Raw genomic sequence first — 14,107 nt, 5'->3', positions numbered from 1 at the left:
CTTAAGTTAGATAGATGTGAAATGATTTCAGAGAACTGGTTTACCTTATTGCCACAAAAACATCATTTTTTTCTCTCACAAAATTATTTTTCTCCTTTTCTTACCTGGAGATTAAATTTTTGCTAGAAATAGGGCTTTGCCTTTCAGAGAGGTTACGTGATGGCTTAATCATCATACAAAGGTATAAGTGAATATCAAATTCTTGCCAAGCTGAAAGGTTTGATAGGACAAGAATACTTACAGTGAAAGAATGAGTGAATAACATAGAAAGTAGAGGCCAAAGATACATAGATGCACTACTACTAGTTCATAATTTTGTAGTAATGACTATCAAATTTTAAAAGCATCACTCTTATATTCATTTTCTATCACCAGTTATTTTCATTTGCTAAGATATCTTTTATGAGATTAAAGACCCAGTGAAACATGTCAGAAAGAATTTGGCAGTGAAAATACACGTCAGATATACAGGGTGTCCCCCCAAAGTGTATACACACACTGAGTGTAATTATAAAGGCAGTATTTATTAAAATACATTTCACTCTCCTTTAACAGCTGTCAGCTGTTAAAGTGTGTGTACATTTTTGGGGAAACCCTATATGTAGCAGTTGTGTGAAAGTGAGAATAATAAGGTGAATATGACTAAATTAAATTAGTCATATTTAATTTAATTTAGATACTAGCATCTGATTAATAAGCACATTAATCAGATGCTAGTATCTAATGATAATAGTTCTTATTAATCAGATGCTATTAATCAGATGCTAGTATCTAATGATAATAGTTCTCCTTGATTAAGGGACTTTCCTAAAGCAGAGAGAAGTTTAGTAAGTTACTTAAGTATCTACTTGCTATTTGTTTTAGTAGAGATAATAGAGGCAGGATTTGAACCCAAAGATCAGCTTTTAATTTATGTGCCATTTTGCTCTAATTTTGCTTTAGTGCCTAACTTACACTATGAAATATGAGTTTTATATTTGTGAAACTACAATATGAAATAATTTTTAAATTGGTAAAAGTAAGGGAGTCACAGTAAATCTGTGATTTCACTGAATATTGTTTCTTATTTATTTGGAACTCTGTTGACAGTTAATTTAGGTACCCATGTACCAAGACCATGTTTGATTTTGTTTTGTGCTCACAGACTGTACCCCTGATTTGGTCAACAATTTTATAAATGTGTTTGTTGCTCAAAAGAGAAACCTAACTAATGAGTAAATAAAGAAGCATGAATTCATTTGGCATTAATGGAAAAACAAATGTAAAAGAACAAGCCTATTTTAGATGGTACATGTAAGATTTAGGTGCTATACAACTCTTGAGAGTTTATCATAAAAGCAACGTGTAAGGAGTTAGGTATCTCGACGAGGTACCTAGAGAAAATTAGTGTCCTGGCAGAAGGAGCAGAAAGAGCAAGAACCTTGCTGAACCCTTAGTCGAACCCTTAGTCGGAAGGGAATTTGGAGCATGGAACAAGGAAAGATGAATGCTGGGAATGTCAACAAAGTCAAAAATTACACCCTGTTTTGTGATTGGTTTATTTACTAGTCAGTGACACCTTATTTACCCAAGTCAGTGACATCTCTTGGCAGTTTCTTTTGAATTGTCTTATTTCTTCTTTAAAAATTCAGGAAACATTTTTGAAAAATATACTAAGTAAACTTACTTGCTTTTTAAAAAGAGCACATTGAGATTTAAATTATTTACACAGGGTTCTTTTTTATTTAATTTATTTCCTATCTAATAAAGAGGGAATATGCAAATTGACTGTCACACTGTCACAAAGATGGTGGTGTCCATAGCCACAAGATGGTGGTACTCAGTCCCCTCAGCTCAGCTGGAGTCCCCCGGTCCTTTCAGCCCCACGGCGGAGGATGGGTGGCAGGAGCACGGTGTGGCCGGACACGCCCTCAGCCCCCCAGCTGCCCAGGGCCGGCCCAAGGCGCAGGCAAGCCTCGGATGTCGGCTGCCCAGCCACCCAGGGCCACCCAAGGCTCAGGTAACCAGGGCCGGCCAAGGCTTGTGCTGCTGGCAGTGGTTGCCTGATCACCGGTTGCCTCCCGCCCCTGATCGCCGGTTTTCCTCCCGCCCCTGAGGGCTCCTGGACTGTGAGAGGGGGCAGGCACAGGGCCTCTAGTTAGTTAATAAAAGTATATAGGCTTCAGGGGTATAATTCTATAATCACCTGTATTGTGTGTTCACCTAAGTCAAGTCTTCCATTACCATTTATTTCCCTTTAACCTCTCCTGTCTTTCCCCTCCCATCCCCCTTTCCCTCTGGTAATCACAATACTGTTATCTGTCTGTGAGGTATTTATTTATTTGTTTGTTTAATCCCTTCACCTTTTTTACTCATTCCTCTACCCAGTCCTCTACCCCCTCCTCTCTTACTGCTGTCATTCTATTCTCTGTATCTATGAGTCTCTTTCTATTTTGTTTGTTAGTTAATTTTGTTGATTAGATTCCACATATACTAGTAAGTGAAATTATATGGTACTTGTCTTTCTCTGACTGGCTTATTTCACTTAGCATAATACTCTCCAGGTCCATCCATGTTGTTGCAAAAGGTAGGATTTCCTCCCCCCACCCTTTTTTTTTTTATAGCTGAGTAGTATTCCATTGTGTAAATGTACCAGAGCTCTTTATCCACTCATTTACTGTTGGATACTTGGGATGCTTCCAAATCTGGGCTATCCTATATAATAAAGAGCTAATATGCTAATTAGATCAAACAGAACAACAGTCCTCTGGGTGACCTTCTGGACGAAGCCAGGGCTGCGAGGGCCGAGTCCCTTGCACGGATTTTGTGCATCAGGCCTCTAGTTATAAATAATGCTTGTTCAGGATTCTTAAACTTTCATAAAACTAAGTATTTACAGTGAAGCATATTCTTGGTTTATTGATAAAAAGGCTGGAGTACTTTTAGTATAGAGTTTGAATTTTGAAAATAAAATTTGAAAATTTGAATATTAGCAACATTTTAAGTGTAACTCAGTTTTTGTATTTTTCCTGTAGTTCACGCCGAAGTATGTTAAGATCCCATTTCAAGGTAAGCTATCATTGTCTTATGACCACTTTTCACTGTAATTTGTAGTATAAAGTAATTGGTCAGCAAAAATTCTGAAATCTTTCTGCAACAAGTTTTCCATTTTTCCCCCGGTATAGAATTTAAATAAAACCAAGGTTAGTAATGTTTTTCAACATAACACTTTTTTTAGCAGCTTCAAAAGGAGTTAACATGTTTTTAAAATACTGAAAATAGTATACTATTGTTTTAATAACTTCAAGTCAAGTAATATTAAGGGACTCATGATAATTTCTTAGGCTTAACAGAAATGATTTTTTTTAGCTTTGATTTTTTTCTTTTCTTTTTTTATTAAATCTTTATTGTTCAGATTATTACAGTTGTTCCTCATTTTTCCCCCCATAGCTCCCCTCCACCCGGTTCCCACCCCCTATGCCTTTACCCTCCCCCCCCCCCACGGTCCTCATCCATAGATGTATGATTTTTGTCCAGTCTCTTCCCGCACCCCCCCACACTCCTTTCCACCCGAGGATTGTCAGTCCACTCCCTTTCTATGCCCCTGATTCTATTATTTATATTCACCAGATTATTCTGTTCATCAGATTTTTCATTCACTTGATTTTTAGATTCACTTGTTGATAGATATGTATTTGTTGTTCATAATTTTTATCTTTACCTTTTTCTTCTTCCTCCTCTTCTTAAGGAATACCTTTCAGCATTTCATATAATACTGGTTTGGTGGTGATGAACTCCTTTAGCTTTTTCTTATCTGTGAAGCTCTTTATCTGACCTTCAATTCTGAATGATAGCTTTGCCGGGTAGAGTAATCTTGGTTGTAGATTCTTGCTATTCATCACTTTGAATATTTCTTGCCACTCCTGTCTGGCCTGCATAGTTTCTGTTGAGAAATCAACTGACAATAGTATGGATGCTCCCTTGTAGGTAACTAACTGTTTTTCTCTTGCTGCTTTTAATATTCTCTCTTTGTCTTTTGCTCTTAGCATTTTAATTATGATGTGTCTTGGTGTGGTCCTCTTTGAATTCCTTTTGTTTGGGGTTCTCTGCGCTTCTGGACTTGTAAGTCTATTTCTTTCACCAGGTGGGGGAAGTTTTCTGTCATTGTTTCTTCAAATAGGTTTTCAGTATCTTGCTCTCTCTCTTCTTCTGACACCCCCATAATTTGGATGTTGGTACGCTTGAAGTTGTCCCCGAGGCTTCTTACACTATCTTCATATTTTTGGATTCTTTTTTCTTTTTGCTTTTCCAGTTGGGTGTTTTTTTGCTTCTTCATATTCCAAATGTTTGAGTTGATTCTTGCGTTCCTCTAGTCTGCTGTTGGATCTCTGTATATTATTTTTTATTTCAGTCAGTGTATGTTTACTTTCTAGTTGGTCCTTTTTCATATCCTTGAGGGTCTCACTAAATTTATCGGCCTTTTCTAGAAAATTCTTGAAAAACCTTATAACCGTGGTTTTGAACTCTATATCCAGTAGTTTGCTTTCCTCCATTTCTTTCATTTGTGATCTGTTTCTTTGTCTTCGCATTTTGGCTGTTTCCCTGAGTTGATAGAGTGGCTTTGTGTGCTAGGTGTTCTATAGGGCCCAGTGGCTCAGCCTCCCCAGTTACCTGAGGTGGACACTCTTGGTGCACCCCTTTGTGGGCTCTGTGCACAGTCTTGTTGTAGTTAAGCCTTGATTGTTGTTGGTAACCCTGGGAGGAATTGACCTCCAGGCCAATTGGCTGTGAGGACCAGTTGTGTCTACAATGGGAGAACTTCTGTGCTGGAGACACCCTTATGAGGCAAGACTTGCTTTAGTGGGGCTTTGGTGCTCACTGAGTCTGCCTCCTGAGTATGTCCCTTATGTATCTGAGGAGTTGTAATCTGGATGGTCCTACTCTGACCCCTGGGTACACTGGCTCTTGGATCTCCAAGGAGGTGCTAATTTAGCCTCTGTCTGAGGCCAGTCAGCAGGAGCTACGGAGAGATCTGCAGATTCCTCTTCTTTGTTTGGGCTTTGGAGGTGCCCAGATGAGGCCCAGCTGTGAAGCAATGCAAGCTGCTGTGGGGCCTTGGGCCTTCTTTTAGATGTTCTGGGTCTCTCTGACTCAACTGCAGTTTGTTAGGTAAGTTTAGATTTCAAAAGCCCAGGCCATTCATATGCAAAAGCCTCTGTGCACAGCTTGGATGGGGCGGAGTCTCAGGGTGGAGCAAACAGCAATGGCTTCCTGTCTGCCCTGCCCTAAGAGGCCCCCAGGTCTAAGTGTCCCTCGGTAATCGCTGCAAGCACCTCTGAGAGAAAGCTGCCCTTGAGTTCCGCCCACTGCCAGACAGTCCAGTTTCTCCCCGTATGAGTCTGGGTCCCCAGAGTCTTACTTGGAACTGGAGTTCAGAGCAGTCGGGAGCTTGTGTCTTCCTGCGGATTGAAAAAGCCAGCCACGTACTCAGTTGCCAGCCCTCCCCATGCGCGTGCCTCCATACAGCATGCTTTTCTCTTCCCTTGTAGTTGTAGAATTTCCACTTAGCCAGCCTTCCTGTGGTTCTGAATGATGTTTGTTTTGTCTTTTAGTTGTAGTTTTCTGTTTTTTTTTCCCAATATTACTCAGTAATGGTAGATAAAATTCATTTTATTCATGTTAGAGCCTCATTTGATGAATGTGAAATACTTTATAAGACCTTTTGTTGATTGATTAACAAGTAGAGCTAGGCACTAGGATATAGGTGAACAAGGCATATTATCTATTAGTATCATCTCCCTTTACCTATTAGGAAGATAGATAAGCAAGCCAGTAAGTACCTCCTTTGGAATGACAGAAGATACTATTGAAGCACCTTGGGGGCATCCAATTGGAGGAAAGGGATAGATAGGCTTAGAAAAGGCTTCTTGGTGGAAGTAACTCTTAACAAGATCCTCTAAGAGTTATGTGGGAGAGTCCATGGCAAGGGCTGGAGGTGAGAGACCACAGGCATTGCTAAAGTGGAAGTACTTCATTTGGGCTGGAACCAGGGATTAAGGTATGGGAGATGAGATGTTAGCAGAAGTGGAGAGAGAAAGCTGGGGCGGGGGGGGGGGGGGGGGGTCCTTGGAAATTGTGTTAAAACCCTGATTTTGTCTTCTAGTTGTAGTTTTGAAGTGGTTGTGCGAGGCAGCAAGTTCAGGTCTTTACCTATGCCGCCATCTTGGTTTCTCCCAGAAATGATGTTTTGATAGCAAGACATGTTTTGGTATATATAAAAAGGGGAAAAATAGGAACTGTAAGGAAAGAAGCATAAGGGAAATTTTAATGTATACAAACAGATGAAATGTTTTATAAGAGAGATTTTTTTAAAAATACCATTTTTTTACCTGAATAATGCAAAGTAGATTGGGAAATATACCTGCAACTTGTAGAGACTCAGGCCATTTTCTCATTCTCTCTCCAACTGAAAAACTTTCATAATAAATAATGACATTAAGAAACCAAGTAATAAGCAATATAAAAGATGCTTTGTGAGAGAGAAGAATGAAAAGGAAAATATATACACAAATAGCATTTTAGAAATGAACCAGGTAACAGGAAGCTTTTGTTCCAAGACTGAAGATGTGATCAAAATAATGTAATTGAACTCCCCAGATACCCATGTACAGAAATCACAGCTATGTGGTTTGATAGTGAATCTATTCATTAGGAAGCTACTGTAAGTAGTAAGAATATATAAGGCAAAGAAGAAATATATTGATAGTCCTAATTAGGAAATTTTAGTAAGTTATTATGGGATGATATAACATTAGCTACTTAGCAGAAACAAAGACCTGTGATTTAAAAGGAAATAACAATTTCAGAAAAGATAAGCTATAAAGACCTGTGTAACAGAGTTATGTATTAAAATTTTTTTAAATTGAGGTATAATTGACATATAACATTATATTAACTTTAGGTATACAACATAATGACTTGATATTTGTATATACTGTTGACCTTTGAACAATATGGATTTAAACTGTAGAGGTCCACATATACATGGATTTTTTTTTTTCAGTTGGCCCTACATGTTTCTGTGTTTTGTACCTGAGGATTCAACCAACTGTAGATTGAAAGTAGGTATTTTTGATCCATGGTTGGGAATCCTGGAATGCAGAGAGCCATTGTTTTATGCCATTTTATATAGGGGACTTGAGCATTTGCAGATGCTGGTATTGGCAGGGGAGGGGTACTAGATACTGACACCCATAACCTTCTTGTTGTTCAAAGATAAACTGTATTGCAAAGTGATCCCTGCAATAAATCTAGTAAATATGCATTCCTATTTGAACTTAGAAAAATTATTTTTCCTTGTGATTAGGGCTTTTAAGATATCCTCTTCTAGCAACTTTCAAATATGCAATACAGTATTATGAACTATAGTCACCATGTTGTACATTAAATCCCTATGATTTATTTATTTTATAGCTGGAAGTTTGTGCCTTTTGACCCTTTATCCATTTCACTTACCTCATTTCTCCCACCTCTGGGAATCACCAATCTGATCTCAATTTCTGAGCTTGGTGTTTTTTGTTTGTTTGTTTGTTTTTTTGTTTTAGAATCTACATAAGTGCCATTATGTGGTTTTTGTCCTTTTTTTTTAAAATATATTTTTTATTGATTTCAGAGAGGAAGGGAGAGGGAGCAATAGAAACATCCATGATAAGAGAGAACCATGGATTGGGTGCCTCCTGCACGCCCCCTACTGGGGATCAAGCCCGCAACCCGGGCATATGCCCTGACTGGGAATTGAACCTGTGACTTCCTGGTTCATAGGTCGATGCTCAACCACTGAGCCACGCTGGCCGGGCGTATTTGTCTTTCTTTGTCTGACATTTCACTTAGCATATTGTCTTCAAGGTCCATCCATCACAAATGGCAAAATTTCATTCTCTTATGGCTATATGGTATTCCAGTGTGTGTGTGTGTGTGTGTGTGTGTGTGTGTGTGTGTGTGTACACACACACACAATATCTTCATCCATTCATCTGTCATCGGACACTTAGGTCCTTTCCATATCTTGGCTATTGTAAATAATGCTGCAGTGAACCTGGGAGTGCACATATCTTTTTGAATTAGTGTTTTTTGCTTTGTTTTTATAAATACCCCAGGTGGAATTGTTAGATCATATGGTAGTTCTATTTTTAAGTTTTTAAGGAAGCTTCATACTATTTTTCACAGTGGTTGCACCAATTTTCATTTCCATCAACAGTGCACAAGGATTCTCTTTTCTTCATATCCTCACCAGCATTTATGTCTTATCTTTTTGAAGATGGACATTCTAACAGGTGTGAGGTGATATGTTACTATGGTTTGATTTGCATTTGCATGTAGTGATGTTGAGCACCTTTTCATGTACCTGTTAGCCATCTATATGTCTTCTTTGGAAAAATATTTATTTAATTTATCTGCTCACTTTTTAATAGAACTGTTTATTTGTTTTTGAGTTGTAAGAGTTCTTTATATATTTTGGATATTAACCCCTTATTAGGTATATGATTTCAAATATTTTCTCTCATTCTGTAGGTTTCCTTTTTATTTTGTTGATTTCCTCTGCTGTGCAGAAGCTTTTTAGTTTGATGTAGTTCTACCTGTGTAGTAGAGCTACCTCTCATATTCTTACGATACAAATTTCAAAAATGACATTTTAGGTTTTCATAGTTAATATTTCTAATTTGTCTCAAATATTGCTTTCTTTAATAATTTTCCTATTCCATATGATTTAAAAAAATCTTCGAAAAGGTTTATTTTTATAAATATTGGACAAGTTGGGAAAAGCAATACTGGTTCTCTATTTGCTGTATTATTTTTAAAAGACGATGGAAAAATATTCTGTCAGTGGTAATGGGTTTTTGATTTTATAATGGAAGAAGACAATATTAGTCTTCTTCCCCAAATCCAATCTATGCTAAGTTTCTGTATACAATTTTTTTAAAAGAACAAGACATGCATATAAATTTTTTCTTGTAGATGGGAAAGCTAGGGGTCTAAATGTTTATTCTTTTTCTATAGCAGCTGAGGGCAGATTTGATTTACCCATATTTATATTAGCTATTAATTATGTGTGGCTGTGATTTTTTTTCTTCACATAGAAGAAACCCAGAAGTAGGCTGAGAGGGCTGGTATAGTGTATTATGGTCATGAGGGGCACAGGCTTTTTTATTTTTTAACTCTTTCATTTCTGACATGTAACTTTCATCCTCAGTTTTGTCTCATGGTCCATATGGCAGCTTATACTCCAGTCATCCTGTTAGTGTTCCAGGTAGAAAGCAGGAGGAAGGGGGAAATGGTTAACAGGGCACATACCACGTATCTCTTGACCTTAATTTAAAGGAGCCTTTTTAGATGTGCATGCTACCTAACTTCTTCTATTTACATATTGCTAGCTAGAACTTAGTTATATGACCACACATCTATTTGCCAAGGAAGCTAGGAAATAGAGCTTTGAAAAGCTTGGTACCTTGCTTACTAAATAAAATTAGGATTCTATTGCTAAGGTCCCTATTAGTGGGTAGGCATAGTGATAGACAACTCCCACTTTCAATGTCTGCCATAGCTCTATAACAGAATAAACCAAATATTAGGGGAAATTTTGGTAATAAAGTAAGTATTTCTTATGATGGTGTTAAATTCCTTTTTTTATTTATTTATAAAAGATTTTCTAGAGGGAGAAGGAGAATAAGAGAGGGAGAGAAACATCTATGTGAGAGTGATGCATTGATCATCTGCCTCCTGCACATCCCCTACCCAGGACCTAGCCTGTAACCCCGCATATGCCCTGACCAGGAATCGAACCAGCAACCCTCTGACGCACAAGAAGATGCCCAACCAACTGTGCTACACCAGCCAGGGTAGTGTTAAAATTCTTTTTTAAGGGAAAAATTTAAAAGCTGTTTTTCTTTTTCTTTTTTTAAACATATTTTTACTGATTTCAGAGAGGAAGGAAGAGGGAGAGAAAGAGAGAAACATCAGTGATGAGAGAGAATCATTGATCAGCTGCCTCACATGCCCCCTACTGGGGATCAAGCCTGCAACTCAGGAATGTGCCATGACCAGGAATCCAACCATGACTTCCTGGTTCATAGGTCAACGCTCAACCACTGGGCCACACAGGCCAGTATATGGTCAATAAATTTTTAACAAAGGAGCCAAGAATATATAATGGGGAAACCACAGTCTCTTCATTAAATGGTATTGGGAAAGCTGGACAGCCACATCCAAAAGAATGAAACTGAACCTCTACCTTTATGATATACTATTCAAAATGCATTAAAGACGGAAAGTAAGACCTGAAACTCCTGGAAAAAAATATAGACAGTAAGTTCCTCAACATCCATCTTGGCAATGCTTTTCTTGGATTTGACACTAAAAGCAAAGGTTACAAAAACAAAAACAGACAAGTGGAGCTACATTAAACTGAAAAGCTTCTGTACAACAAAGGAAACAACAAAATGAAAAGGCAACCTACAGAATGGAAGAAAATACTTCCGAATCACATATCTGATTTTGGGTTAATATCCAAAATATATAAAGAATTCATTTAATTCAATAACGAACAAACAAAAATCCTCCCAACAAACAAAAAAACAAAGTTTTGATTGAAAAGTGGGCAGAGGAATTGAGTAGACATTTTTCAAAGAAGAGTTACAAATGACCAATAAGCACATGAAAAGATGCTCAACATCTCTAATCAACAGGGAAATGCAAACCAAAACCACAATAAGTATCACCTCACACCTGCTAGATTGGCTGTCATAAAAAAGACAAGAAATAACAAGTGTTGTGCATTGTTGGTGGGAATATAAGCTGGTGCAGTCTCTATGGAAAATAATATAGAGGTTTCTCAAAAAATTAAATGTAGAATTATCATACGATCCAGTAATCCTTCTGGGTATACATCCAAGGAAAATGCAAACAGTATTTGAAGAGATATGTGCACCCCATGTTTATTGGAGCATTATTCACAGTAGCAAAGTATAGGAAAATCAAAGTGTCTATCAACAGATGGGTAAAGATGTAGTGTGTACACACACACACACGCACACACACATGCATACACACACATACACATGAATATTATTCAGCCATGAGAAATAAGGGCAACATGGATGGACCTTGAAGGTATGATAAGTGAGAGAAACCAAATAGTACATGATATTGCTTATATGTGAACTCTAATAAAGCTGAACTCACAGAAACAGAGAGTAGAATGGTGGTTACCAGGGCAGAGGCTTGGATGTTGATTGGGGTAAATGGGGAGATGTTGGTTAGAGTAAAAACTGAATTCAAATATGAATAAGTTCTGGAGGTCTAATATACAGATTGGTTATTATAGCTAATAATACTGTATATATACTTGAAAGTAGCTAAGAGAGTAGATCTTATATGCTCTCAGCACAAAAATGAAGTGGTAATTATGTGATGTGATGGAGGTGTTAGCTAACATTAGGGTGGTATTGCAATGCAATAAATAAGTGTATCAAATCAACATGTTTTATACCTAAACTCATAGTGTTATATGTCAATTATATCTAACTAGAGGCCTGGTGCACGAAAATTTGTGCATTTGGGAGGTCCTTCAGCCTGGCCCTCACCCTCTCACAATCCAGGACCCCTCGGGTAGGGTCCCTAGTCCTAGCCTGAGATCAGGGCCTATCGGGGCTTTCCTTCCCCCAGCTGCAGGCAGCTGGCCCCATCCCCGCTGCTGCCACTGATTGCCACCTGTGCAGCGCCGCCCCCCCCTCCCCTGCCACCAGTGGCCTCCCTCTGCAGGCAACAGGCTGGTGTGCAATGGCTTGGCTGGCCTGGGCCTCCCTCTTTCTTTGCTGGGCGGTGGGGCCGGCCTTGTGAGGGGCCATCTGCCTACCTGTTCGCCCCTAACCACTCGCCTGCCTACCTGATCACCCCTAACCACTCTGCCTGCCTGCCTGATTGTCCCTAACTGCTTGCTTGGAGGTGGAGCCAGCTCGGGGAGGGGCGGTCTGCCTACCTGATTACCCCTAATCACTTGCCTGCCAACTTGATCACCCCTAACTGATGATCTGCCTACCTGATCACCTCTAACCACTGGTCTGCCCACCTGATCACCCCTAACCACTCTGCCTGCCTGCCTGATCGCCCCTAACCACTTGCTTGGGGGCGGGGCCCAGAGAGGGGCCATGGTGGTTCTGGTCTCTGGTTATTCTGGTCATTATGCTTATGGTGGCTGACCTTTTATTATATAGGGTAAGCTGGAAAAAAGTGGGAGTCAGTATTAAAAAATACAGTAAAATAAAGAAGGATAGCTAAAGAGAGAGGGAGGGAGAGGGAGAGGGGGAGAGAGAAAGAGAGAGAGAGAGAGAGAGAGAGAGAGAGAGAGAGAGAGAGGACTTTAAAAGCTGTAAGCCAATATAAAAGACTGTACAAAGTAATTAGAAAGAGAACAAAAGGGATAGAGATGAAAATAACGATTTTTTTTAAAAGAAGAACCAGTAAAAAAGAAAGGAAGGAAGAAAGGTAGAGAAGGAGGGAGGGAGGGAGGAATGGAAGAGGGAAAGAGGAAGGGAGAGAGGGAGAGATAAAGAGTGAAGGAAAAGAGGGAAGAAGGAATGAAGTCAGGAAGGAAATGGAAGAAAAGGCAGGCAGGCATGCAGGACACAGGCAGGCAAGGAATAGAGAAAGAAAAAGACAAGGAACGAAATGGAGTGAGGAAAGATTGAAAAAGGCTATAAAAGAAGGGAGGGGAAAGATACAAAGGGAGGACGTGAGAGGAAAGAAGTTTAAATAGAGTGATGAGTCAGTAGGAAAGAGTGAAATATAAAAAGTGAAAGAAAATGTGAGCATGAGAGGGTTTGAAAAGGAGGAACTAGTAAGAAAATTAAGTGCAACTTTGGACAGTGGGGAAAGAAATCTAAAAAGAAGTCAGTTAAAATATTACAGTAAAATATAAGATGGATGGATGATAGATAGGAAGGTTAGGTAGGTAGGAATATAAAATATAGATAGAGCCATAGATAGGTAATTGATAGTCTATGGAAAGGAGCCAGTAAATAGAGAGTAAAGGAAAGAGGGGAGATAGTGTAGGATGGGACAGGATAGGAGGAGAGAAAAGGTAGGCTGGTATGCATGCAGACAGGCCCAGAGGGTAAATAGAAAGAAATGCAGAAAGGAACAAGAAAAAGACATGGAGAAATGGAATAAGGGAAGGAAAGAATGAAAGAAAGAAGGAGGAAATATGAAATAAAGAGATGTTTAAAATGGGTTAACTTACAAGAAAAAGTAAAAAAAGAATGGCTGGCAAGGGAACATTAAGATAACTAGTTAATAAGTATTTGAATGCTTATTGTAAAATGCTTTCAAACTTTCATGTTCATATGAATCACCTGGGATTTTTTGTTAAACTGACAATTCTGATTCAGTAGATCTAGGGTGGGGCCTGATTTTCTGTATTTCTACAGGCTCCCAGGTGATGTCAATGTCGGAGGCTGAGGACTACATTTGAGTAGGAAGGTTCTAAAAGATAATGAGGGGAGGAGTGCTAAGAAATTTATTTCAAGTCAGTACCTATCCTGGGTTTATACTTACTTAGCTGATATTTATATTCCTAGTTTAGCTGCTTGTTTTCTTAAAGTTGTACTGGATGACCTTTGGGACTTCTTTATACCAATTTATATATTTCTTTGAATTTAAAAAAAGGGTCCTCAGAGGGGATTCTTTTAGGATAGCAAGAGGGAGGAAGAGTGATAATTCAGAGTGATTACCTAGAAATTTTGAGAAGTAAAACCTTCAAGAATTTAAAAAGAAATATCATCTAAGACCACCCAGAAGCTCATATATACTCTTCTTGAGAATCTTTTCATAGTGGCTAATCTGTATAGTAGAATTAGACTGCAGGTGTTTTGGGAGAAGAAAGAGAGGCATAAATTGGCTTATGATAGCATTTGGAGGCCTGGTTGATAGTATTGACCAAGATAGAAATACATAATTTTCTAAGTTATATTATGCTTGCTTTTCTGCATTAGTAAGATAGTCTTTTTTTTTTTTTTCTTTCTTTCTTCCCATTTTGCTAGTATTAATGGAATCCTTAGTAAGAAATCTCTCTGGA

General features: G+C 38.6%; 1 protein-coding gene across 3 annotated transcripts in view; it reads left to right on the top strand.

The window, feature by feature from the left end:
• The window catches only part of SENP7 (SUMO specific peptidase 7), a 165,686-nt gene that overhangs the window by 129,749 nt on the left and 21,830 nt on the right, over nt 1-14,107 (top strand). For all 3 annotated transcript variants that reach the window (XM_079766837.1, XM_079766839.1, XM_079766838.1), the window contains one exon: nt 3,015-3,048. In XM_079766837.1, coding sequence (XP_079622963.1) covers nt 3,015-3,048 — 34 coding nt within the window. The remainder of the gene's footprint in view (nt 1-3,014; nt 3,049-14,107) is intronic.

Source organism: Cnephaeus nilssonii (genome assembly GCF_951640355.1).
Source record: "Cnephaeus nilssonii genome assembly, chromosome: 3".
Lineage (NCBI taxonomy): Eukaryota > Metazoa > Chordata > Mammalia > Chiroptera > Vespertilionidae > Cnephaeus > Cnephaeus nilssonii.
The sequence above is the reverse complement of the archived record's forward strand: the minus strand, read 5'-3'. Positions and strand labels throughout refer to the sequence as shown.